The 23524-nt window shown below is 60.8% G+C and overlaps 1 protein-coding gene across 4 annotated transcripts in view; it reads right to left on the bottom strand.

Moving 5' to 3' along the window:
* The window catches only part of TNS1 (tensin 1), a 267429-nt gene that overhangs the window by 226870 nt on the left and 17035 nt on the right, over nucleotides 1-23524 (bottom strand). For all 4 annotated transcript variants that reach the window (XM_045031936.1, XM_045031937.1, XM_045031938.1 and 1 more), the window contains exon 3: nucleotides 14886-14923. In XM_045031936.1, coding sequence (XP_044887871.1) covers nucleotides 14886-14923 — 38 coding nt within the window. The remainder of the gene's footprint in view (nucleotides 1-14885; nucleotides 14924-23524) is intronic.

Here is a 23524-nt window from a genome sequence, read left to right as displayed (position 1 = left end):
CAGAGCAGATGGTCCCCACCCCAAAGGGCTTATCATCAATGATATCTGGGCATTTCCAGCCAGGGGCGAGGCTGGGAAATCCTCCTGTGAACCGAGTTTGGAGCCAAGGTTTTGGATTTTACCAGTTTCCCAGGTACAGTTTCCAAGGGACACGGACGCCTGGCAAAAAGATCTGCTCTAGGAATGATTTGGGGGCAGTTCTCCGGCCCGTTCTTGAGAAGGTCAAACTAGATGTTCCCAGCAGTCCCTTCTGGCCTGGGAATCTATCAATCAATCACACGGCGGCATCTCCATCATTCAGAGATCTGCTCTAGCTCAACCACCAGCTATGGGCTGGCCCAGGGCCGGCTTTAGCAAGGGCGGGGCCCGATTTGTGGGGCTTGTACTCAGCGGGCGGCGCTCCGAGTCTTCGGTGGCACTTCAGATTGCGGCGCTCTGGCCGGGGCAGCAGGGCCGCGTGCGGAGAGCTGGCTGCCTGCTCTCTGGCTGGGGGAAGGGGGCCGCGGGGTTGCTGGCCTCCGGCCGGGGTAGCCAGGCCGCGGGGCCGCTGGCCTCCGGCCGGGGTAGCCGGGCCGCGGGGCCGCTGGCCTCCGGCAGGAGGAGTGGGGCTGTGGGACTTGCAGTGCTCCGCCCAGCGCTACGGCCTGGGGAGCGGGGCCGCGGGCTTGCCACGCTCGGGGCCCTCTTAGGCGCGGGGCCCAATTTGGGGGAATCGGCCTAAAGGCGGCCCTGGGCTGGGCCGGCCAGGCAAGGACAAGGCTCTGCGGTGTCTACCCCTGGCTCTGCCACTCACTCCCTGGGTGATTACATGCCTCAGTTTCCCTAGCTGTAAAACGGATGCCTACCTCCCTGGAGGATTCAATACAGCACACAAAGACAGCTAAGGACAGGGGGCTCCTTGTGCATCTCCCCTTGAGGTGCTGATGTGGAGAGGGGGCAGCAAAACCCCTCCTTGTGGCTTCCAGCCCACTGGGATCTGCCGGCAGGACTAGGCTCTCGTGCCTGACAGGAGGGTTTTGCCCCCACTTTGTTCTGCCGGGAGTGGCAGGGAGCCAGGCTCTGCCCCAAGGTTTGGGATCGAGGGGCGTCAGCCGTTCCAGAGGACGGCGGAGACAGAGAGAGGTCGAGGTCTCAGCTGGGAATGACAGAGGCTCTGTAGCTGCACAGGGGAGGCTTCGCTTGCCACTCTCGGGGGGTGGGGGAAGAACAGCCTTGAATAAGGGGGAGCTCCCCCCCACACCACGCGCACACACAACCCCAGCCAGAAGGGAGCCGTGATTTGTAGGCACGTAAAAATTCCCAGAACCGTGCTGACCCCTGGCCTCGCTGCCGGGGGCTGGCCGCTCGCCGGCCGCAGGGACAGCCTTACATGGGCATCTGCCGCGGCTTAATGCTTCCCAGATGAGGCACTGTGTGCTGGGCCCGAATTAGCATCCCTGCCTGCTCCCCTTCACCGCGGGCCAGGAGCCCTGAGCCCCACAGAGTGAGGGGGGAAAGCGCTGGCTGGCAGCCTCCTGTGTGCGCCCCCCCTCGCCGTAATGATCCCACAGCCGCCCCCCACACACACACACACACAGACAGCAAGCAGGGATGACAAGCCAGGTCCTCCCAGGGCATGGGAACGGGCCCGATCCCCGAGCTGAGGAAGCACTGCCTCTGGGGGGGGCTGACGGGGGGTAGGTGCCAGGTGCTCTCTGCGGGACAGACACGGGGGGCGACAACCACAGCTGGCCCAGAACAGCCCCTTCCCGGCACCTCCCTGCCCCACCCCACACATACACAATCGCCCCTCCACTCCCCTCCCCCATCCTCGCCCCGCACAGTCACAAACACACCCCACTCCCCTCCATCACACTCGTCTTGCACAGTCACACGCGACCCCCACTCCCCTCCCCTTCACACTCACCCCACATAGTCACACACACACCCCACTCCCCTCCCCGTCACAGTCACCCTGCCAGTCACACTCACCCCACTCCCCTTACACCCTCCAGCCCTTTCCCCTCACTCTCTCCTCCGTTCTCCTCTAACTGCCCCGGCGCCGCTGCTCCAAACCGCCCCCGGACCGCGGGCTGGAGGTTCCACACTGGAGCCGGGGGTGCGATTTCCGGCCAGCGCAGACGTCCCCACACTAGCTCTGATGGCCCTGACCCACTACGAACAGCAGCGTAGGCCCCGCGGCCGACCGGCAGGACAGGCCACCCCGAGCCCCATCCCTAGGCCGGACTTGGGGCAGCCAGCCCCTCCCGACACTCGCGCCGGGGACGTCTCCTCCAGCCGGCCGGCCGGCCCCTCGGGGAGCGAGGAGTCGCAGGGTGCTCCCACAGGAGAATTCATGCAGGGTGCAAGCGGGCGGGCTGCAGCCCCCGCTAGCAGAGGGGAAGTGCCTTCTGTCCTGCGTGGCTCGCCATGGTGCTCTGCGGGCACGGCCCTGGGCTGGGACAGCAGCTACCAAGCCCCTGGGGCTGGGCTTCCAGCCAGACTGGGGCTGAATGGGGGCAGGGGAGCGGCCGGGTAAAACACACCGGGGGGGGGGGGTGTCTTTAGTCCATGCCCCAGCTTCCCGCTTCCCCAGCAGGGCCCAGGGGCTTCTACAGAACGCGCCGTCTCCCAGAAAAGGCCAACCAGCTGCAGGCATCTCCAGCCCGCGATGCCAGGCCTGGCCGCCGGAGCTCAGCTTGGGCACAGAGCTACGGGAAGGATTTCACCTCACCAAGGGGACTAGCTGGAGACTTTCCATTACAGTCTCCAGTTCCTTCCGGGGCCTACACAGAGAGGGAGAGTTTGTACCGGTCCGATTGGTTCTGTTCACGCCCCGGCCATCAGCAGCGCTGCAGGGACAGGTCAGACCCCAGCCTCCTGCTAGCTTTAAGCTCCCCAGGATTCAGGGCAATGGCTCAAGACCCTTCCCACAAGCTTTGGGCACCATGTGTCAGACCTGGACAAATGGGAGAGTGTCGAGAGGAAGGCAATGGGACGAATGGCCTCGCAAGGAAGGTCCTCAACTAGGACTCGGGGGATCCAGCTTCAGTTCCAGTCTCTGCCACCGCTTCTCTGTGTGACCTTGGTCACATCACTTGATCTCACTGTGCCTCCATTTCGGACATTGCCTAGCGCAACGGGGCTTGGATCTAAACGGCAGCCTCTATGAACCAGCGCGATACGTGTAACAGCCTCCCACCCCTCCGAATGCTAAGATGTTTTTCAAGGAGAGGGCAAGTGACCTGGACGTGCCGAGCCGAGGGGTGGAATTCTGCCGGGACAGCTGCCTACAAACATGCAGCAGGGACCCGACACAGAAGACAGGGATCATCTCTGCTTATGAGCAGCCCAGGGCAGAACAAGAGGTCACGGGATTTGGGCTGCAGCAGGGGAGGAGGGGAGTTTAGAGGAAATATTTAGGGAAGAACATGAAGATGCTAAGAATAGCCCGGGTGAAGGGACCGGCTGCCAGGGAGGGCGTGGAATGGCCGCCAGGGCAGAACAAACGCCAGTCAATCCGGGAGGGGTGAGGAATCATCAAAATGACCCTGCAGGTGGCTCTCCGCAGGTCTGATCAGCAACTCCCCTCACCTCCCTGCTTCCCGAGCCCTTGGCAAGGGATCAGGGCCCAGGGGCTGTGTCTGCCGCCGCCGGCCCGTTCCCAGTGGTGCTGCCTCCAGATGGGTGCCCACATCGGCCACACACAGCACTTGGGCAGACAGGACAAGGGGTGAACAGGGCCAAAGACGGGGATCCCTTCTGAACCCCCCCGTATCCCGGGTCTGGCAGGATGCCTGCCCTGCTGACACCCCTGGCGGGGAGAAAGGCTGCAGGGCTGTCGGTCCAGCATTCAACAAGACACAGCCAAAGCGGGACGAGAGCCCCTTGGCTGAGGTTTGCGCTGGGGAGGGGGCTGGCAAGGGCCTTCCCGAGCTGCAATGCCCAAGCTGCCCATGGCACAGGAGCCCACGTGAGCCCAGGCCAAGGCCGTGTGCCGCACTCCTCCTGCCCCTCTGCGTATGCAGCTAAGGAGCTGCTCAGTTGTCTCAAACCTCCGTCCCCCTCGGATCCTGCTAATGCTTTTCTCCACCCCCACCCCCATTTTTAACAAAGTCTTCTGCCTGCCCACCCATCCTGCACACGCACACAGCCGCTTGCCATCCTAGTGTTTCAGTGGCGTCCATCACCTTGGCACCAGGGAAGTGTTGTGCACCATTCAGCAGCTGCTCTGCTCCACCCTAGAGGGGCTGCATTTCCCCAGCAAAGAAGGGGCACAGAATATGTCTCTACTGCAGCCTTTACTGTTATGCCACAACGTTATATGTCCTGAGAGGGGCCTAAAAGACCCTCGGCCGTAACAGCGCTGTCCCCACTCACAGTTCAGACTGGGCAAACCAGTGCAGCTGAAAACAAGAACCGATTCAAGACTCCGAGCTCTCACTGAACCGGCGCCGTGCAGACGCACTGACCCAAACCCCTGCAGGCAGAATAGGAACCGACCAGAAACCCCAAACCCTGCTTGGGTTCCGAATCACGCTCAGATGCAAAATACTCAGGCTGGAGAGGAACGGTCCGTTTTCCAGTCCCTGGCCGGGAGCAGACGCGAACATGCCGACATCTCCAAGTCAGCAGAGCTCAAAGGAACTGGGAGAGGTCAGAGAGCAGCCACATTTCAGCCTGTTCATCTGAATTCAGAAGTTTCCGAAGTTCCCTGGTCACTCCTGACAACATAAGGACTGCGCACGGCCCTCCACCCACCTCTGCCCCACTGCCCGTGATGCCCTGGACAGCTCGTTCAGCCCTGGGGAGGCCCACACGGACGAACGCTAACACGCAGCAGAGCGCTTGGGAAATGGAATTCGTCCAGCCTCCTGGCAGAGCGACTCCAGAGCCACACTTTTGCCAACTTTCTATGGGACAAACCCATCCAGGATGTTGCTGTTCAGGCTCTGGATCTCTGTCAGGGAGAGAGGCTCCAGGCTGACAGCGTCATCGACTGCGGAAGCTCTGGAAACCGCTCCAAGTTGAGGCCGCTGCTGGATTGTTCCCTGGGCACTCGATGTAACAGACCTCGCCTGTCAGAATCCATGTATCCTGTTCGCTAGAGCTCCTCCACCGTGCTCAGCACCGCAGTATTCACAGAGCCAGTTACGACAAACGGTGTTCAACCATACAAAGAAGCTTCCACACAGCTCGAACCCCAGCTTGGTCTGTGGTCTCCCTAATGTTTACCAGGGGCCACACCCTGCCTGCAGTTCTGTACAGCACAGAGACATCTAGTGGTCGAATAATGCATTGCAAGTAAATATAATATCACTGCTTTTTCGCAGCAAGTGACAACTTCCAGTATGCGAGGGGGAGCGTTCCCAGCCCGGGTCGAGAGCAGGCAGACCGCAGCTGTGGGGACGATAAAGGGGATTTGGTGGCAAGGCCACTGGCCGCAGACAGACCCTGGGGTTCTCTCTGGCTCTCCAGCTCCCAGCCTGCACTGCCCAGCATCGCCACTAGGGGCGTCCCTAACTCCTGCTCATGCAAGGACAGCTGAGCACGCCACACCGTGCTCTCTCCGGGTGCATGGTTCAAGGCAGCATTTCAGGACACGCCCTGGGGAGGGAAAGGGGTGGGGTGAAGGGAAGGATTTTATGGGGCAGCATAGAGCACCCAGAGGCACCAGTGGCTCCAAGGTAGAGCCCCGGCTCATCTGCTCGTGGTGGAGCAGGGATCTCTCCTGGGAGCAGCCACTGCAAAGCAGTTTAGCATTTCCTGTGTCTGGCCAGGTCAGAAATGCTACCGGAGTGAATGTGGCTCACTCTTGAGGGACTCCGCTATCCCCAAGCAGGGTGAGGCACCCAGGGCATGTGAACAGCCCGGCTGTGAGCCCCGGAGTGCAGCCCAGCCCTCAGAGGAGACCCTACAATAACAAAACAGGCATGTGTGGCCCTCGGGGGCCACCCTGCAATCACAAGCCAGACAAGCCCCATCCTCGCCACCAGCCCTACCAGGACAAACCCGGGGCAGCTGGATCTCCTCCGACGGCCATTCTCGTGAGGGTGGGCAAGGATATTAGGGAGCTGGAGAGCTCAGGGGAACGAGGGGGAGACTTTTGTCCCCCAGGGCCTGATTCTGATCTCACTCGCGCAGACGCAAGACAGGAGAGAGCCACATCCCAGCCCACCCCACCACTGGCACCGAGGCTTAAGCAAGCTCCAGAGGCTGCCGGCCCCTCCCATCCCTAGGAGGGGTCCCTCCAGGTCAGGGCAGCGTGGGAAGAGCTGATCTATAATGAACTTCATCAGGCCTCTGGAAAAGGATCCGGATTCCTTCCGCACCGAGGCGCCTTCCTTCCCCGGGACGCTCCCGGGAGCATAAAGGTCCAGCATCTCTGCAAGCGGCAGCCCTGGTGCCCCAAGACCCAGGCCTGGTGTTTTACAACCAGCCTCAGGAAGTTTCACCGTAACATTGACCAGATGGCAGCAATTTGAGCAATCAAGGGCTGAATGCATGTGGAGCGGGCTTGAAGGAAACAGCTCTCTGGTGGGGGCCGGGGGGCTCAGCAGCTCCATCACCAGGAATGCAGGGAGGGAAGGATGCCTGAAGCCTGAGGTAAGCCTTATTAATAGCGCAAGCCAATCTGACAGTGACAGTAAGCAGCGAAGGAGTCCCTCCCCCAACCCTCTGCGGTTCAGTGTCTATCACACACAGCAGCGCGTCATGCAGAGGACAAGTCCAACTCCATCCTGGGCAGTACTCCCCTCTGATCTCCAGGGGGCGCCACTCCCCCAGTTCACACGGCGGGCCTCATTCCCCCACCCCGCCTGGCCTCAGCTGGGCTACAGCCCTGCCAGCTCGCACGATTTTATCACGAGCCTCGTGATACGTGCTGCTTTTTCTAAAGCCCCAGTTCCTGGACCCAGGGATTACCGAAAAATCACAGCTTTTGTTTAAAAAAAGAAAAAAAAAAGTTTTTTAGCCCTTGTGGTTTGGGGGGGAAAAGGTCATGGCCGCGACCTGCAAGGACGACACCGCCAGAAAACAAATCAGAACCTAAAAGCCATGTATTTAAAAATAAATAAATAAAATCTCATGGTTATTCAGCCAATCCCGGGATTTTGGAGGTCTCGGGGTCGGCAGTGCTGCAGATTAGGATTTCAAGATGCAGCGACAGATTAAGTTGACTCGACTTGATCTAATCAACTCCTTCTACTCCTCTACACAGCAACTGTCCTACGCTCTAGCAGCGCTGCCCGAAGTCCTCAGCTCCCTGCCTTTGCACCGACTGCAGTGCTCAACCATCGCTCGAACGGTCCGGCCTAGGGAGCCCTCTGCACGCAAAAAGGAGAGAGGAAAAAACTTTGCCCAAGTCCTCTGGTTTCAGCCACCTCCCAAGGGACACGAATGCTGAAGTTGCCTGGGCTGGAAGGCATCTCCCCTCGGCGCATCGAACACACCTGTGCTGAAAAGGCTGCAGCCAGCCTTGACTTTAACCCACCGCTGTAGCTCATGGGGACTACAAGTCCCAGCATGCAGTGCTCCATCCTGAGCTGAGCAGCGCACTGCACGCTGGGAACTGTAGTCTCTGCTGGTCGCATCACTGGCCCTGCTCCTCTGTGGATTTCAATGCACCCCACCACAAGCATTCATTGTGTGGACACAGCCCTCTCTGCACGCGATCCTCCGGGGCGACGAGACGCTGAGCCCGGCAAAGTGCAGGCGCGGCTTCTGAAACGCAGAGCTACCTGTCTCACGACGGCCCCCATCCCCGGAGCACCTGAGCTCCTCATAGTGCGACGTATCTATCCTCACAACCCCCTGCCCCGTGAGGCAGGGCAGGCTGCTACCCCCACTGCAGCACCAGGGACGTGAGACGTGGCGAGACGACCCCACACAGGTCCGCTCTATTCTCACGGGCCGGAGAACCAAGTTCTCCTGCAACGGGCTATGCGGCAACCCCCCCACAGCGATACGAGCGCACACGGTTCGGACCGGGTCTGCAGACTGCAGCGTGGACGCAGCAGGGCGGTTGCAAAGCCGGTTTCCCAGTGCAGCGTGGACGCTCGAACCCAGGCTTGGGAACACGAGTCCCACGGATCCGGGCTTTGCGTGCAATGCGGGCGTACCTGAGCGGCTGACCGACGGTCACAGCACCGAGGGTGTGGCAGAGCAGGGCTTGAACCTACATCTCCCAGATTCCCCAGCCCAGTGACTGGGCCTGTTCTTTCAAGCCGTGGTTGGCTTTGTGGCTGGCTTTGCCCGCGGTCCCCCCGCTGCAAAGGTCTCTAACTAATGCCCCCACGGGAAACTGGGGCTGGGAGCTGAATTCCCTGCCCCGCTCCCGGAGCAGACGGTAACTTTGCACCCATCCTTCTGGCCTGCGGAGTGGCGAAGAGAAAGGCTCGGACCTGCCCCGTTTGCTGGCTGGGAACACACACAGCAGGCCGGCCTTCCCCCAAGGACTAGAATAGTCTCGAGACCATTGCCCCATTCCCCCGCCTTTGCCGCTGATGTATAGACACAGCCCTTTCCGCGCCGGCCAAACCTCTTCTGCTTCACACCAAACAGAACCCAACAGGTTTTTACAGACCCGGTCAGGTGATTGGCCTGGGCTGGTGCTTTTTAAAGGGGCACTGCCGTGGCTGGCCAGGAAGGACGACCTTGCCAGGAGAAAGACGCTACGTCAGGACACAGCTGGTCCAGGGTCAAGTCCTGATGTCACCACCGCCCCCCTGCGGGACCGCCGGAGCGTACCCGGCCGCCTCCGGGCCTTGGGCCTCCTCTCTATGCAGCATCTGTGTAGATTGTAAAGTCTTCAGGGCTGGGATTGGCTCTTGCTCTGCGGTGGTACAGCCCCTTGCACCTCAGAGCTACTGACTAGACTAATAATTACGAAGCTAGTCGGGCTAGTAGATCTGCTGGCAATTTTAACTTTTAGGATGGGTCCCCCCTCCCTGCACCAAAAGCAAATGTTCCCTTTGCCCCCGAACTCCAACCCTAAAAACCCAGCCTGGTAATAGACTAGAGCAGTAGTTCTCAAGTAGGGGTCCGGGGACCCTGGGGGGCCGCAAGCAGGGTCCAGAGGGGCCACCAAGCAGGGTGGGCGTTAGACTCTCTAAGGGCTCTCCAGGGCTGAAGCCGGAGCCCTGCCGCATGGGACTGCAGCCCGGGGCCCCGAGCTCCGCCAGCCAGGGCTGAAGCCGGAGCCCTGCCGCATGGGACTGCAGCCCGGGGCCAAGCCGGAGCCCTGCCGCATGGGACTGCAGCCCGGGGCCCCGAGCTCCGCCAGCCAGGGCTGAAGCCGGAGCCCTGCCGCATGGGACTGCAGCCCGGGGCCCCGAGCTCCGCCAGCCAGGGCTGAAGCCGGAGCCTGAGCAATGTAGCTTGGTGGTGCCCCCTGCGGCGTGGGGCCCCCGGCAACTGCCCCGCTTGCTGCCCCCTAACGCCGGCCCTGGCTCTTATCTACAGAAACCCAGGTGGGCCGTGGAGCTTCTGTAGGATGGGGGAGCAAAGACAAAGGGTGGGAGCCCCCGCCCTAGAGTACATTGCCCACGCACCTGAGACTGGCACAAACCGCCCAGGTGCCAGTCCAGCATTTGAGGAGTTAACTGCCCCACACGGCAATGGGAGGAGCTTAGTCCTGCTGCCTTTTTTTTTTTTTTTTTAAATGAGCCGGATTTGGTTTTTTCGGTGGTTGTCGTCTAATTGTTTCTTGGCAGCCCCAGTGATGGATTTACAAAAAAAATCAAGCGCCTGCAGCCCTTTCCAGGGCTGCAGCACCCGCCATCCCCGCGCGCTCTGCAAACGCCCATTGTTGTTACTCCCCAGAGCCCTGTGTTATTGTAGGGTCTCCACAGCACCGGACGCCACCTACTGAGATTTCCCCCTCTCCTCTTCCTATGGGGCGTAAAATCTCAAAGACACTTGTGGGGGGAGAGGGGCAATAACCTCAGACCCAAGGGCAGGGTTATTTATTTATTTTTGCTCTGATCAGGCTAACGAGCGAGACGGAGCCCATCTGGGTAAGCGGGAGCAGCAGCGGCCGCCGCGGTGGATGGAGCGCGCTGGCGGCTCGCGGGGGTTTGGAAACGTGACAGCCCGAGGGCTCGGCTGGGGTTTGAAGCCGTAGCCACAGAGACCCAAAATGACGGGCTGGCCGGGCCAGAAACATTGGGAGTTTGATTTATTCCGCTGGAGCTGCGCCAGGCCAAACCAAAGGGCTGGTATCTCTCCCCCACCCTCTTCGTCTGATGCTCAACTCTGTGCACGGGAGACAGGGCGCTGCCCCCTGCTTCGGAGAGCCTGAACTCAGCAGAGTGCAATAAAGGGGGCCCTGGCCCCTGCCCGTTGGCTCCTGGCAGGAGCTGGGTGGCATAAGCACGGAGGCCCCTTCCCTGCTGGCATGAGGGCGGGGCGGCTGGGCCACTTTTGCAGTCTGTCCGGCGCCCACGGCTAGAGCATTGCAGCTCTTCCTCGCTGAGCAACCCCGGGAACCTGGGGCCAAGAGCCCTCAGCTAAAAGAACAGCTGCCAGCGCCCCGGCCAAGTCATTCCCCACCCGCCTTCCTCTGTCTCGTCTATTTCGACTGCCCCTTATTAGGGATACGTACAGGGCCTAGCGCAGCGGGGCCCTGATTTCCACTGGGGTCCCAGGTGCTGCTTTAAGTCCCAGGAATAATGAGCAGACCCAGCTCAAGCCCTGAAGCCAAGATCAGGACACACACAGGCTGCGGATGCACAGTCACTTGGGGAGCTCTCCGGCTGCTGCTCAACCCTAGTGTAGACAGGGCCCTGGCGTCCATGCCACATGCTAGCTACCTCGGAGATGAGATCACCAGTCCTCCACCTACGCGAACAATCCCAACACTGCACCTCTTGCCAGAGTGCAACGAGGGGAGATGCCAGCGGAGACAAGGGCACAAGCAGTCCAATGCACCCAGCCAAAGCAGGACTGCAGGCTCCCCGTGGAGCTCTCAGTCTAACAGGGCAGACAAAGGGAGGATAGTCTCAACTGTGCAGAGGGGAAACTGAGGCAGAGAAAAATTAAACTGCTTTGTCCTAGGTCCCAGAGCTGGGAAGCGAACCCGGGTCTCTTGAACCTTAATACCAGCACTGTGTCGTCCTACGTACAGCATCTAAGCACTGCTGCAGCCATTAACCTGGGAAACACGCCCAACCCCACCGCCCTCTGGAGTCCCAGCACAGACACGGATCAGGAGGGAGGCTGGGGCAGTACCCCCAGCACAGAAGGGACGTCCCCCTCGCTGCATGGGCGCCTCCTGCACCTCCCAGAATTGGGCCCGCCGTTCCCATGTCAGTATTGGCATCCCAGGCCACAGGACACTGCGCGGGACTGCACGTCTCTAACCAGGCAGCCTGGACACTCCAGCCAGGTGGTTTCATTTAACAAAACAATTATTTTTGTTTCTGGCCTTCACGGTCGTGAAGAAAACCTCCCGAATATGAACCACTCCGGCGCTGCCCTCTTGAGTCGGCACACAGACACGACAGCACGGAGCGTTGATTCTGAAACCTAATGAGGGCCGTGTTCCCTAGCTCACCGACACTCATTGAAGCCCTTCCACTGAAGCTGTGGGTGGAGTTTAAGGTTGTGGGCGGAGCTTAACACCTGATGCTCTGTACACCCAGCAGTGACAGCGAGGAGAAACATGGCAACGGGAAGGGTCTTTCCACAGCAGGGCAAAGCTCAGGAAGAAAAGAGAAAACACATCTCATTGCCTCTTGCCACCAGCGCCATGTTTGCCTTGCGTCTTCCACCAAGGAGCCTCTCAGACGCCCAACAGCCAAGCACAGTCTGCCTAGGAAATAGGGAACTCTCGGGCAGGCAGGGCGGCCGGAGACGCAGGCAGACAAGGGTTGGGGCGGCCGGCCGAGGAAGTGGAGCAGCAGGGATAGTTCAGTGAGGGAGTGGTGGGAATCAGAGACGGTGGCGTCTCAGATGGGGACTGCAGAACCATGAGTCACTGCCTATGAGCGGAGAGGCCGTTCCAGACCAGGGGGTCCGGCTCTTAGAATCATAGACTAGCAGGGTTGGAAGAGACCTCAGGAGGGATCTAGTCCAACCCCCTGCTCAAAGCAGGACCAATCCCCAACTAAATCATCCCAGCCAGGGCTCTGTCAAGCCTGACCTTAAAAACCTCTAAGGAAGGAGATTCCACCACCTCCATAGATAACCCATTCCAGTGCTTCACCACCCTCCTAGGGAAAAAGTTTTTCCTAATATCCAACCTAGACCTCCCCCACTGCAACTTGAGACCATTACTCCTTGTTCTGTCATCTGCCACCACTGAGAACAGTCTAGATCCATCCTCTTTGGAACCCCCCTTCAGTTGAAAGCAGCTATCAAATCCCCCCTCATTCTTCTCTTCTGCAGACTAAACAAGCCCAGTTCCCTCAGCCTCTCCTCATAAGTCATGTGCTCCAGCCCCCTAATCATTTTTGTTGCCCTCCGCTGGACTCTCTCCAATTTTTCCACATCCTTCTTGTAGTGTGGGGCCCAAAACTGGACACAGTACTCCAGATGAGGCCTCACCAATGTCGAATAGAGGGGAATGATCACATCCCTCGATCTGCTGGCAGTGCCCCTACTTATACACCCCAATATGTCATTGGCCTTCTTGGCAACAAGGGCACACTGTTGACTCATATCCAGCTTCTCGTCCACTGTAACCCCTAGGTCCTTTTCTGCAGAACTGCTTCCACTCGGGAGAAAGACAGTGGAACTCACTGCCCCAGGAAGTTGCTGTGGCCCGAAACGTTGCAGGTCTCAGAAAGGGATTGGACATTTCTCTGGCTAATGAGGATATCCAGAGTTATTCCAGTTAATGGTAGGACAACTTTGGGACAGGATATTAAATTCCCTGCTTCCGGGGTGAGCCAATCGCTATTAGAGACCTAACAAAGGAGATCATCTCCCATCTGCTGCTGCAGGGTTCTGACACCTTCCACGATCAGAGATGGGATACGGGGCTAGATGGACCTGGGGTCCGATCCATTTTGCCGGTGCCTGTCTTCCTAAGGACGTAGGGGTGAGGAGAAGGATCTATGGTGGGTTGTGAGCACTGCAGAGAAAGGCAGTGGAGTGTCCCCAGGGTGGGCTGGATGTGTCGTCGTTTCCAGGGCCAGCTGAGGGAAGGGGTGGCTGCATTTTGGGGAGACCAGCACCGAGGAGGGACCGGCAGCAGCCAAAGTGGAAGAGTCTCGGAGGAGCACAGATAGTGAGGACAGACAGCCCCACACTGGGCACTGACCCAGGGCCCACAGAGCTAACAGCTTGGGGGTTCAGGGGCCTGGCACTGGAGCAGTGCCAGAGACAGACCCTGTGTGGAGCAGCACAGAGGGGGACGCAGAACACACCGTCCCGTGGGTGACACCAGCTCCGTTCTCTACATGCTCCAGAGCTATCATCCGGCGCACACCCCACGCAGAGGGGGGACCCCAGCAGAGAGACCCGGCTCGGGGCTTTGCCGTACCAGGGTGGCTCCTGGCAGCTGGAGAAGAGACATGGGGAGAAAGCTGCATCAGACACCACCAGTGCAGTGACTCCCAGGCGCTCCGGCCCCCTCTCCATGGCCAGGTCCTAGGCTGGGTTTGGGGACAGCGTCACCTGTCCTCCTGTCAGCCAACCTGAGGAGATTCCTCCCCTTCTCCCTCCTCACGCAGCATCCAACAGCGCAAGCAGATGGTGGCCGAGACCCTGTTTCATACCCAGATCTTCTGTGCAACCCCCCTCTCCCCCATGCAAGGATGGACGACCTTCTCCATCAACACCCTTCCATGGAGCAGGGCAACTAGGGCTTACGCGGGCCTGTGCACCGCGAGTCGGAACAGACACGGGCCCCGGCGCTTCCGAGATGCAGGGGAAACAACGGGAGGAGGAGAAGCCAGCAGCAGACGAGGAAACCCGCGGCCTCTCCCAGAGGAGCCAGGAGGAGCAGCAAGCGTCCGAGAGGCAGAGGCAGGTGAAGGAGCAGGACGGGGGGCTTTGGGAGGCCAGTGGACTAGACTCTTCAAGCACATCACCCCAAATTGACCTGCTGCATCCACTGCATATTTGCAGCACGATGGGTTACGGGCCCACGGACTGGCGGGCGCCCGGGATACAAGAAGCTGCCCCACGCACCCAGCCTGCGGCTGCACCCTGCCCAGATGCCCCCGTGCGGTGCAATGCACATGCCCCCGAAGGAAAGCCGGCACGAGAGCACCAGCCGCGCTCTCCCCCAGTGCCCCAGGGACACCACAAACCCAGATCAGCCAGGCAAGCTCCCAGCAGCCCCCGGCTCGAGACCAAGCCATCCCCAACCAGCAGCCGATGCCGAGATCAGGGGCCGAGTATCGGCATCTCCACCAGCTGCAACCAACGACCATCCGAGCAGGCCGGGCAGCACTGAGACAAGAACTCCTCCGCCCTCGCTGCCGTGAAGGGGGCACACCGGGGAGCTAAGCGAACCAGTTGGAAATGTGTGCGCTTTAAACGCCCAGAGTGAAATCAACAGCAAAAGTCCCCCTGACCTCCCCGGGGCCCGGATCTCACCCGGCTTTTAGGGGCCGGGAGTAGGAAAGATCGTTCACCTGCAAAGCAGCAGCTACCCCTGCCCAAGGCTCGCTGGGTGCCCAGCGGCAGCTCGGAAAGGCACCAACGTTTCCTGGGCGCACAAAGGAAAGGAACAGGAGGGATGAGCTTTACTTCCCCGCGGGCGGCAGGGAGCAGCCCAGGTCCCCAGCGGCGCTTTGTAACCAGAGTGTGTCACCTTGAGCGACAATCAGGACCCAAGCACAGAAACGAAGCTGAGGAGAGCAGAGCCCCCCGCCCCTTCCCGAGTCAGAGCGACTCCCACCCGCCCGGGACCCAGGACACACGGAAAGTTCGCTGCGAAGGGGGCAGCTCCTTACCTTGGCTTCGCATTTCCTGTGACAGGACAGCTTGCACCCTGCGAGAGAGAGAGAGAGAGCAGGACTCAGTAGCGAGCTCACCTCCCCGGCTCCGAGCGCAGGGAACCGGGGGGGACAAAGAGGGGCCGCCCGGGACAGAAACACCAACCAAAACAAACTCTCCAGGCTGCTGCGGGAAAGCCAGGCGCAGGCCGGGGCGGAGGAGGGGGAGGAAAGCGCAGCCGCTGGCACCTAGCCAAGGATCGCCTCGGCGGCACAGGTACGCCGGAGCGCGCCGGCCCACGGCAGCAGCTCGGCTCCTCGGGAACATACTGAGCACATTGTGCCGAGCTGCCTGCCGCGCTGTCAGAGCCTGCCCCGGGGCTCAGGGTTCGCCTGCCTACCCCCCTTTGCCTCGTTCTTTCGTGACTGCACAGTGCACACGGAGCAGGCCCGGCCCGCCCTCTCGCTCCAGGAGTCATGTTCCTGAGCAGTTCACTCCAGCAGGAATGTTCGAAATGCGGCCCGGTCCCCTCCTGCTTTTCCTCGCCGGCTGCTCACACACTGGGGCTGGGGAACGGCCTCCCCGCCCCAGGTTACGGAACAAAAGAGGAGTTTTCGCCACCTCCTGTCTCGGAGCCAGGATCTCGGCCTCGCTGAGCCCCTCGCTGCAGACCCAGCTGGGCAGGGCAGAGCCAGGGGTCGAGCAGAAGGGGGACCCCTCGGAGGACCCCGAGCGTCGGGAGATTTGGGCTGTGGGGCAGAGCGAAAGCAGCGGGGCGCACGGGGTGCCCATTCTCCATTTGCCGGGCACCCATGAGGCCAGACCCGCCTGGCACGTCAGCACCGCCGGCGCTCTGAGACGGGCCCGGCCTGGAGGAGCAGGCGGGCTGGGGTCAGGCCCTGCCTTCGCTCGCGGGATTCCCCTCGGTCCCGGGCTGGTTCCAGTGCCAGGAAGGCCGGGGCTGGGCTAGCTGGGGGGATATCGAGGGGAAGCGGCAGAGCTGGGGTACGGGGCCAGAGGGAGCGCTGGGCTGGAAAAGCCAGGGGCTGTGGATTGGGACTGAGAGGGCGCAGCAGAGCAGAGTGAGGGGGGCTGTGGATCAGGATGGAGGGAAAGCGATCGAGGTGGGGGAAGAGAAGCCAGGACCCCAGGACAGGACCTCCCCCCCTCCTGCTGCCCCAGACCTCCCGAGGCCTGCACCAGACAAGTGACAGCCCGGGCTCTGGCTGCTGCTGGCCACCTCCAGCAACGCGACAAGGCCAGACGGGCCAATTTCTCTGAGGGGAGCCCTCCCGGGAGCTCAGCTCTCCAGCTGCTCACTCAGGAGAACCCAGAGATCGAGAGGCAACATGCGTCTTCCTCGGGGCCCTGCTGGGCGGCTTCCTCCGGGGACACCACCATCCAGTCCTGCTCTGGGAGCGCTGGAGACAGGCCAGGCGGTGCAGCCTGCAGTCCCCAGCCCTGACGGCATCCTGAGTCACCCCGCATGGCCACCGCTGTCCGAGCCGCAGGGCATGTCTCAGGCCAGCCGGGCCATGGCTCCGACGGGGGCTGGCGTCTCCCACGGCCCCGGGCAGAGCCTGGCACTCACCTAGCATTGCCAGGTATCCAGCTTACATCCAGCCCCTACTTCACCTGCCCTGCCCCACGCCCGCTCCTGCCAGCTGCCAGCCTGCAGCTCACCCCTCATTCTGTGCTTGCGCCGGCTGCACACGACGGGCCCCAGCTGTCCCCGGGGGCCGACATGGTGCAATCCTGTGCAATGGGATCCTAGGACCAGGCATGGCAGTGCCACAGGGAACCAACCCCCCCCCCCACTGCTCCACGGCAGCCTGGAAGCTGGGCCCGGCCGGTGAGCTGTTCAGAGCAGGGCGGATACAGCCACACTTCTGCGGTGCTAATCCATCGCTCGGGCCCTCCAGCTGCCCTGGAGTCCTGCAGGCCAGCCCCCGGCTCTCCACACCCGCTCGCGCCCTCCTTCCCGTCTCCCTCTGAAGGGTCAGAGATGGGGATGCTCCACTCCCCGATTAAGTGATCACAGGCAGGGAAGGGAACATCTGTTCCTCAGCCCGCCCACCCAGGGTGGCGAGTTCTGTGGGTCCATGGTGCCCATGCTCCAGGAATATTCAGGGCCCAAGGGCCCGGCTCCACCAATGTTCAGGGCCAAGTCTCTCCCCCGACCCTGCCTGCGGCCCCTGCACGCCTCCCCCAGAGCATCTCCCAGCCCTGCCTGCCACCCCCGGGTGATTTAAAAGGGCCCGGGGGCATCGGCCACTGCCACCGGCAGTGCAGCGAGGCTAAGGTGGCTTCCTGCCAGGCCTCGCTCCGCACCACTTCCGGAAGCAGCTGGCACATCCCCGTGGCCCCGGGTGTGTGTGTTTCTGCGCGCTGCCCGCGCCCTGAGCGCCAACTCCGCAGCTCCCATTGGCCAGGAACTGCGGGGGCAGTGCCTGTGGGCAACGGTGCATGGACACCCCAGCCCGGCTCCCCCACCTAGGAGCCGCTGCCAGATGGGTGTGCGGGTCGCTTTCGGGAGCCGTTCAAGGTAAGCGCCACACCCCTCCCCCCCCCCGCACCCCTGCCCCAGCCCAGACCCAGCACCCAAACTCCCTCCCAGAGCCTGCACCCCTCACCCCTCCTGCACCCCAACCCCCTGCCCCAGCCGAGCCCGCCCCCTGCACACAAACTGCCTGCCAGAGCCTGCCCCCGAACCCCCTGACCCAGCCCAGAGCCCCGCACCCCAACTCCCTCCCAGAGCCTGCCTCCTGTGCCCCCTCCTGCACCCCAACCCCCTTCTGCATCCTCCCTATACCCCACCTCCTGCCCCTCCCAGAGCCAAAGGCAGGTGGGGGGAGGGGGGCAGGACCTGGAATCATTCTGGGCACCACCAAAAATTATACAAACCTGCCGCCCCTGCACCCATCGCTGCCAAGGCCCAGCACAAGCGCTGCCCAACACTAAATCAGAAAAGCCCTGGGTACTTATATGGTCTCCAACTGCCCATCACCATAGTATCTGGGCGGGGCTCCTCCCTATAGCTGTGCAGGCAGCATGGCTAGAGCATTGAACTGGAACTCAGGAGACCTAGGTTTGAGTCCCAGCTGGGTGTGACCTTAGTGTCCCGCTCTGTGCCTCAGTTTCCCCATTTTACACCTGGAAATGACACTGCTCCTTTGAGCGCGACGGATGAAAAGCGCTAAATACGTTATATAGGATTGTATCAGCTAAAACACACCCGGTCTCTGCGTAGCTGCACGGTTGGTTTAACATGCCACAAACAATGCAACCTGCAAACAGAAGCCCCCCCTGCAATGCTACGAGTTCGGTATTTGACACAATTTCAAGACTCGGCATCAAGAGTGAGAATCGCCTTCCCAGGCTCCCATTCTCCAGACTGATCTGAAACGGAGAGAATGTTTGAAAATCCCAGATCTCTTTTTTCCAGCCCGGAGGCTGTGTAATTTACCTTCCTCTACTTTTTTTTTTTTTTTTTTGCAGCTCACTCAGCTAGGGAGCGTGAAACCAGCCAGGTCAGTTTCCTGCCATTCCTCTCTCTAAGACAGGGCTGCAGGGCTGCATTACAGAACCACAGAGGGACTCTCGCAGGCCGCTCTGACCTGCAAGGAGGGTGTCTGCGAACTCCAGAGACCTGCTCCTAGGCAGATCTGCGTGGGAGCAGTCCCTGGAAACACCCACGTGCCTGGTTTTAGTAGCTCAGGGCCTACAATACTTTGGTTTATTCTCAGGCGGTGACATCTTGGCCCGACTGATGTCAACAGCAAGACGCCAGGCCAGCCATTGTCCCTGCAGAGCCGACGCAGTTCCAGGGGAGCTGGGTTGCGTCCAGCGCCCGGCATCACCACACCAGGAAAACGCTGCCGGTCAGCAGGCAGGAAAACCCCTCAGGTCACGTGAGCAGGAGTCACTGAGCACGTGTGGCCCCGGTCCTGCCCCGCTGTGCTGCTTCCAGGCTGATCGGCACTTTCAGTCCAAAACGCACCCGATTCGGTGCAGTCCATCCAGCAAAGGGATCCCTGGGAACCCTTCTATCCCCATTAGCGATCGACCATCCCGCTCACGCCCAGGCGCCAGGCACCGCGGTGGGCCCTCGGCACAGAGCAGAGGCGCTGCCAAGGAACCGGGGCAGGTCCTAGCCGGATTGAAGCAAACGGTAGGGCCAGGGTGGGGATATTTTAAAGGGCTTCCCTCCCTCCGCTGGCCCCATCCAGCTCCTCCCTGGGGAATAAAGCAGAGTGGGATTGCATGGGGCATTCTTCCCTCGCTACACAGTCGTGTCTCCCTGCTAGGCACAGGCCCTGGGTCTCTGCAGCTGGCCTCAGCACATCTAGAGGGAGGAAGGGTGAGGCACAGGACAGGGATCCAGAACTCCTAGGTTCTCTTCTCATCTCTGACTCGGATTTCCTCTGAGGTCTTGGGCAAGTCACTTAACTGTTCTGTGCCTCAGTTTCCCCCGACGTAAAATAGGGGCAGGGCTGTGTCGGAGGCACCTAGAGCTCCTCCCACAAGCCCAGTCTCACATGCTTGTGGCCCAACCCAACCACTTATCGCCGGGCCATCGCCCTCAGCACCCCACGCTCAGCCCGGCCGATGGCTGATCTGCACAGCCAGCGGGCACAAAGCAGCCAGCTCAGCTCCCAGGCGTGCGGAGTTCACCACACGTGTGGCCTACCCTGGCACCCAAACATGCCCCCGTTGCATGTGCGTGGGACACACACCTCTCCCGAGCACGGCGGGCCCATGTTCTCGCACCCAGAGCACGTACACACAGACGCCACGTGCAAACACCCTAAGTCCTCCCCACTCCAGCCCACCTGCTCGCGAGCACGCTCCCCCCCGGGCAATAAGAGATTCCCAAACTCAGGAGACTTTAACACGTCCCGTCTTCTCTCCCGCACCGACGCCCTCCCGGCTCCTCCTGCCTGACTTTCAACGGGACTCAGAGGAGGAAGCGACATCAGGCCCGGGGGGAGCTGGTTCTCTGGGGCAGGCGGAGCAGCGAGGAGGCTGGAGTGACAGCCCGGACACTGGCCCAGGGCTGGCACAGTGCAGCGCTGCGAGGTTCAGGGACTGATCCTGCACAGAGCTCAGAAGGGGCAGGATCAGGCCCCTGGAGAGATCCCAGAGTCCGGCAGCTCCAGTGCATTTCCCCAGGGGGCTGTGTCAGTCCCCAGCCCCCTACCCCACAGGGGCACGGGCTGGCATACGGCGGCGATCCCGCCAGGCGGCATTCGAGAATCGCCACGTGCCTGAGCTGAGACTGTCTGTGCCCAGCCGTGGGCAGCCTAAGCCGATCACCAGCTGCTTCCCAGTGCACTCCCGGGAGACCCACCAGCTGGGTAAAATACCCACGCACCGGGCCAGGAGAGCGCCAGCAAACCCAGCCCCGGCATTCCCGCCGCAAGGGGACCTCCACGCCCCCGGGTTCCAGCCCTGTCCTCAGCTGGCTGGCGCTCGCATTTCTGAACCCTGCTGCAGATGCCAGCACCGCGTAGGCGCTGCCCGCCAGCCCCTGGCAAGTCCCAGCAAAGCCCCCGGCCAGGTAAAGCTCCCCGCCCCCAGGGGTTTACACTGCACTTTGCCTCCCTGCCAGAAACAGCATCTGTTCCTTTGATACAACACAGCCATTGTTCCTGGGGGAGGGAGGGACCTGGCCTGTGGACAGGATTCGTTACTGTGGCTTTTCTAACCCAGGGAGATCGGTTGAACTAGGCGCTAGTGCAGGACTCCTGGGTTCTCAGCCCCACTCTGCCACTGACCCGCCGGGCACAGTAACACAGCCCACCGCTGCCTCAGTTTCCCCCGCTGGGGATGAGAACGTTCCCTAAAGGCTGCAAAACACGTCAACGGGCGAGAAGAGCAACAGGCTGCAAGCGACTCCGGCAAGGGAAGGGTCCCCACTGGATGCAACTGCAGAGCGTTTGGGGGCGGGGGCTGGGGGGCTCCTTATGCAAAGTACACCCTGCCCCCAACCAAATTCCATGCAGCACCGGGCTGCGGGGAGCCCCTCCCCAACACCCCCCCCCCGCAACACCTGCCCGGCCCCACCCCCTCCGAACAAGACTCACCTGCCCCCCCTTCCATGCTGCCCAGCAGGGCGACCTGGCTAATGGGGGTGGCCTTTTAACCCCCTCCCTGCCACAGCCCGTGGCAAGTCACACTAAGAAAGGCCAGGAGGGGCTGAGTTTGCTCAGTGCCCTTGGCGTCTCTGCCAGGCCCGTGTACAAACGGCCCCTGGTGTGTGTCGTAGGATCAGCCAGCCCCAGGTCCAGCCCCGCGTCCGGCCTCCGACAGTGGGTTCAGAGAGACGGGTACAAACCCGGCAGTCGCAGGTGGGGGAGAATCTGCCTCTTGTCGCTACTAGAGACCTGCCCAAGCCCTGAAGCACCACGTTGAAATACCCCTTCCGGAATTTCCACCATCACTAATTATGCTAATGCTGCATATTCGTTAGGGCCGTGTAAATGTCCAGTCCCTCCTCGAACTGGGCTAGGTACACACTGTTCCCTTCGGCTGGTTTTGAACTGACCACTGGAAGTGCTGAGTCAGATCTGCCCCCGCGTGGCTCCTGCTAGCCCTCACAGCTGGATTCCCCTCCGGCTCCCGCATCATCCCCGTCAGCACTGTGACCGGAGCTCTGGAGGGACCCAGTTTGACTCTCACATCCCAGGGGAATTTTACTGCAGTTTTTCATTCTGGGAAACCTGGTTCCATGTTTCCCAAGGGTCAGCACAGCTAATAATAACCGGCTCGCTCTGAGACGGGGCTTCTCACCTGCACAGCTGCAAGCACTTTACAAAAGAGAGTCGCCGTATTATACCCATTTTACAGATGGGGAAAACTGAGGCACAGAGCAAGGCTGTGACTTGCCCAAGGTCAGCCAGTGGGTCCGTGCCAGAACAGGGGATAGAACCCAGCTCCTCTGAGTCTCAGGCCAGTATCCACTGGATCCCACTGTATAATCAGAGCCAAAGAGACTCCTCCAGCCTCAACTGTATTTCAGCCTGTATCTTCCGCCCTGGTTGTCTGTCCAACAAGTATTAACGACGGCTGAGCATGGAACGGTCCAGAGTGCCTAAGAACCCAAACGGACCGATGCTTCTCGGAGCCCCCTCCAGATGCACGGGACTGCTGAGCCCGCCGGGGCGGAAATCTTGCCGAGAGACGCTTTCTTCTGAGATTTCTAGAAATTCCTTCGGACCATTGGACCAGCAAGTGCAGAGGGGGAAAAGGAGGAAATACTCTGGGTGCAGGGATACCGGCATGTGCACGCGCGGGTCAATCGTTTTATTTAAGCCAGTTCATCGCTCCTTAATCCAGGCCAACTCTCCCCAGGGCACTTTCTTCCCTACACTTTGCTGCACACAAACCAACAGCCCAGTCACGAGCCACCCTACAACAACAAACCAGAGTCTGCAAGCGTCACCTGCGCGCTCCGGAGCACCGCTACCACAGCGACACACGGCACCTCTAGCAGCTCCCTGGCGCATCCCACCAGCAACCCCACAACAACAAACCGGGAAGTGCAACCACCCAACCCGGACCCACAACAGAGGCAAACAAACTTCCAGTGCGGCAGGAAGCAGATTTGCCTTTGAACTTCCAAAGCGGCTGCTGCTAGAAGCAAGAGCGAGGATTTTCAATCCCGCTATTGAGACCGTTCTCTCGCCGCCCCCTTTCCAGCTGGCAAAGGGGCACAAACCCAAGGGGAAGAGATCGGGAAGGGACCCCCACCTCCCCCCGACCCCAAAGCTCAGTCCTGCTAGCTGCCCAGTGCCTCGAGGTTCAGGTCCTCTCTAGGGTTATTTCCTGGTGCAGCAGGGAACACAGGAAGCCGGCATTGTTGCAGCCTGAATAAGCTTTTCCTTCTCGGCAGAGCCATCGGAAAATGAGCACAGAGCAGGGGTGCACCTGACCGCCCTGATAACAAGGACTTGGCCAGGCCAAGAAGCTTGCGGCTCGCTGCCCAGTGACTTCACCTCTCCACAGATCCATATCAGAGGGGCTTGAATTGCACCGGGGTCTGCCACGGCCAGCTCATATCCTCCCCTCCGTCCGTGCACATGTTCCTCGGCCATTATACACATGCCTCGGGCAGCACGTGGGAGAGAGAGAGAACGGCCTTCCATAGCTGCGGCCCCATCCAGCCTACAGCAAAACCTTTCCCACTCCCTGATGAAATGCAGCCACCTCTGAGGTGGAGCGGAGCAGCTGTTAAACAGCTACACCCAACACCCCCATTTAAGTCAAGAAGCAGAGAACGGCTGCGCCAGCTAGAAGAACAGAAGGAATTTAAGTCACAAACATCCCCACCCCGGCACAGAAAGCATCTTTAATGAGCACAAGGTCTCAGGCCTGGGTCTCATCCAAGAGGAAGCACCGCGCCCGTTGGCATTATACGCAGCCCTGCACGGACTGCGAAAGGCAAACCGGGAAGTGCCCCGTGCCGAATGGGTAACGTTACTGGCTGCGGTACCAGGATACCTCCACCTACTCACTGTATTCCAGCAGCATGTTTAGAGGGCTCGAGTGAGATCCACGTGCCACCGCGCTAGGGGCAGTACCAGGGGTGGCTCTAGGCATTTTGCCGCCCCAAGCAGGGCAGGCAGGCTGCCTTCTGCGGCTTGCCTGCGGGAGG

The sequence above is a fragment of the Mauremys mutica genome, chromosome 10 (assembly GCF_020497125.1).
Source record: "Mauremys mutica isolate MM-2020 ecotype Southern chromosome 10, ASM2049712v1, whole genome shotgun sequence".
Lineage (NCBI taxonomy): Eukaryota > Metazoa > Chordata > Testudines > Geoemydidae > Mauremys > Mauremys mutica.
Note: the sequence above shows the minus strand (reverse complement) of the source record. Positions and strands in the feature narration are given on the sequence as shown.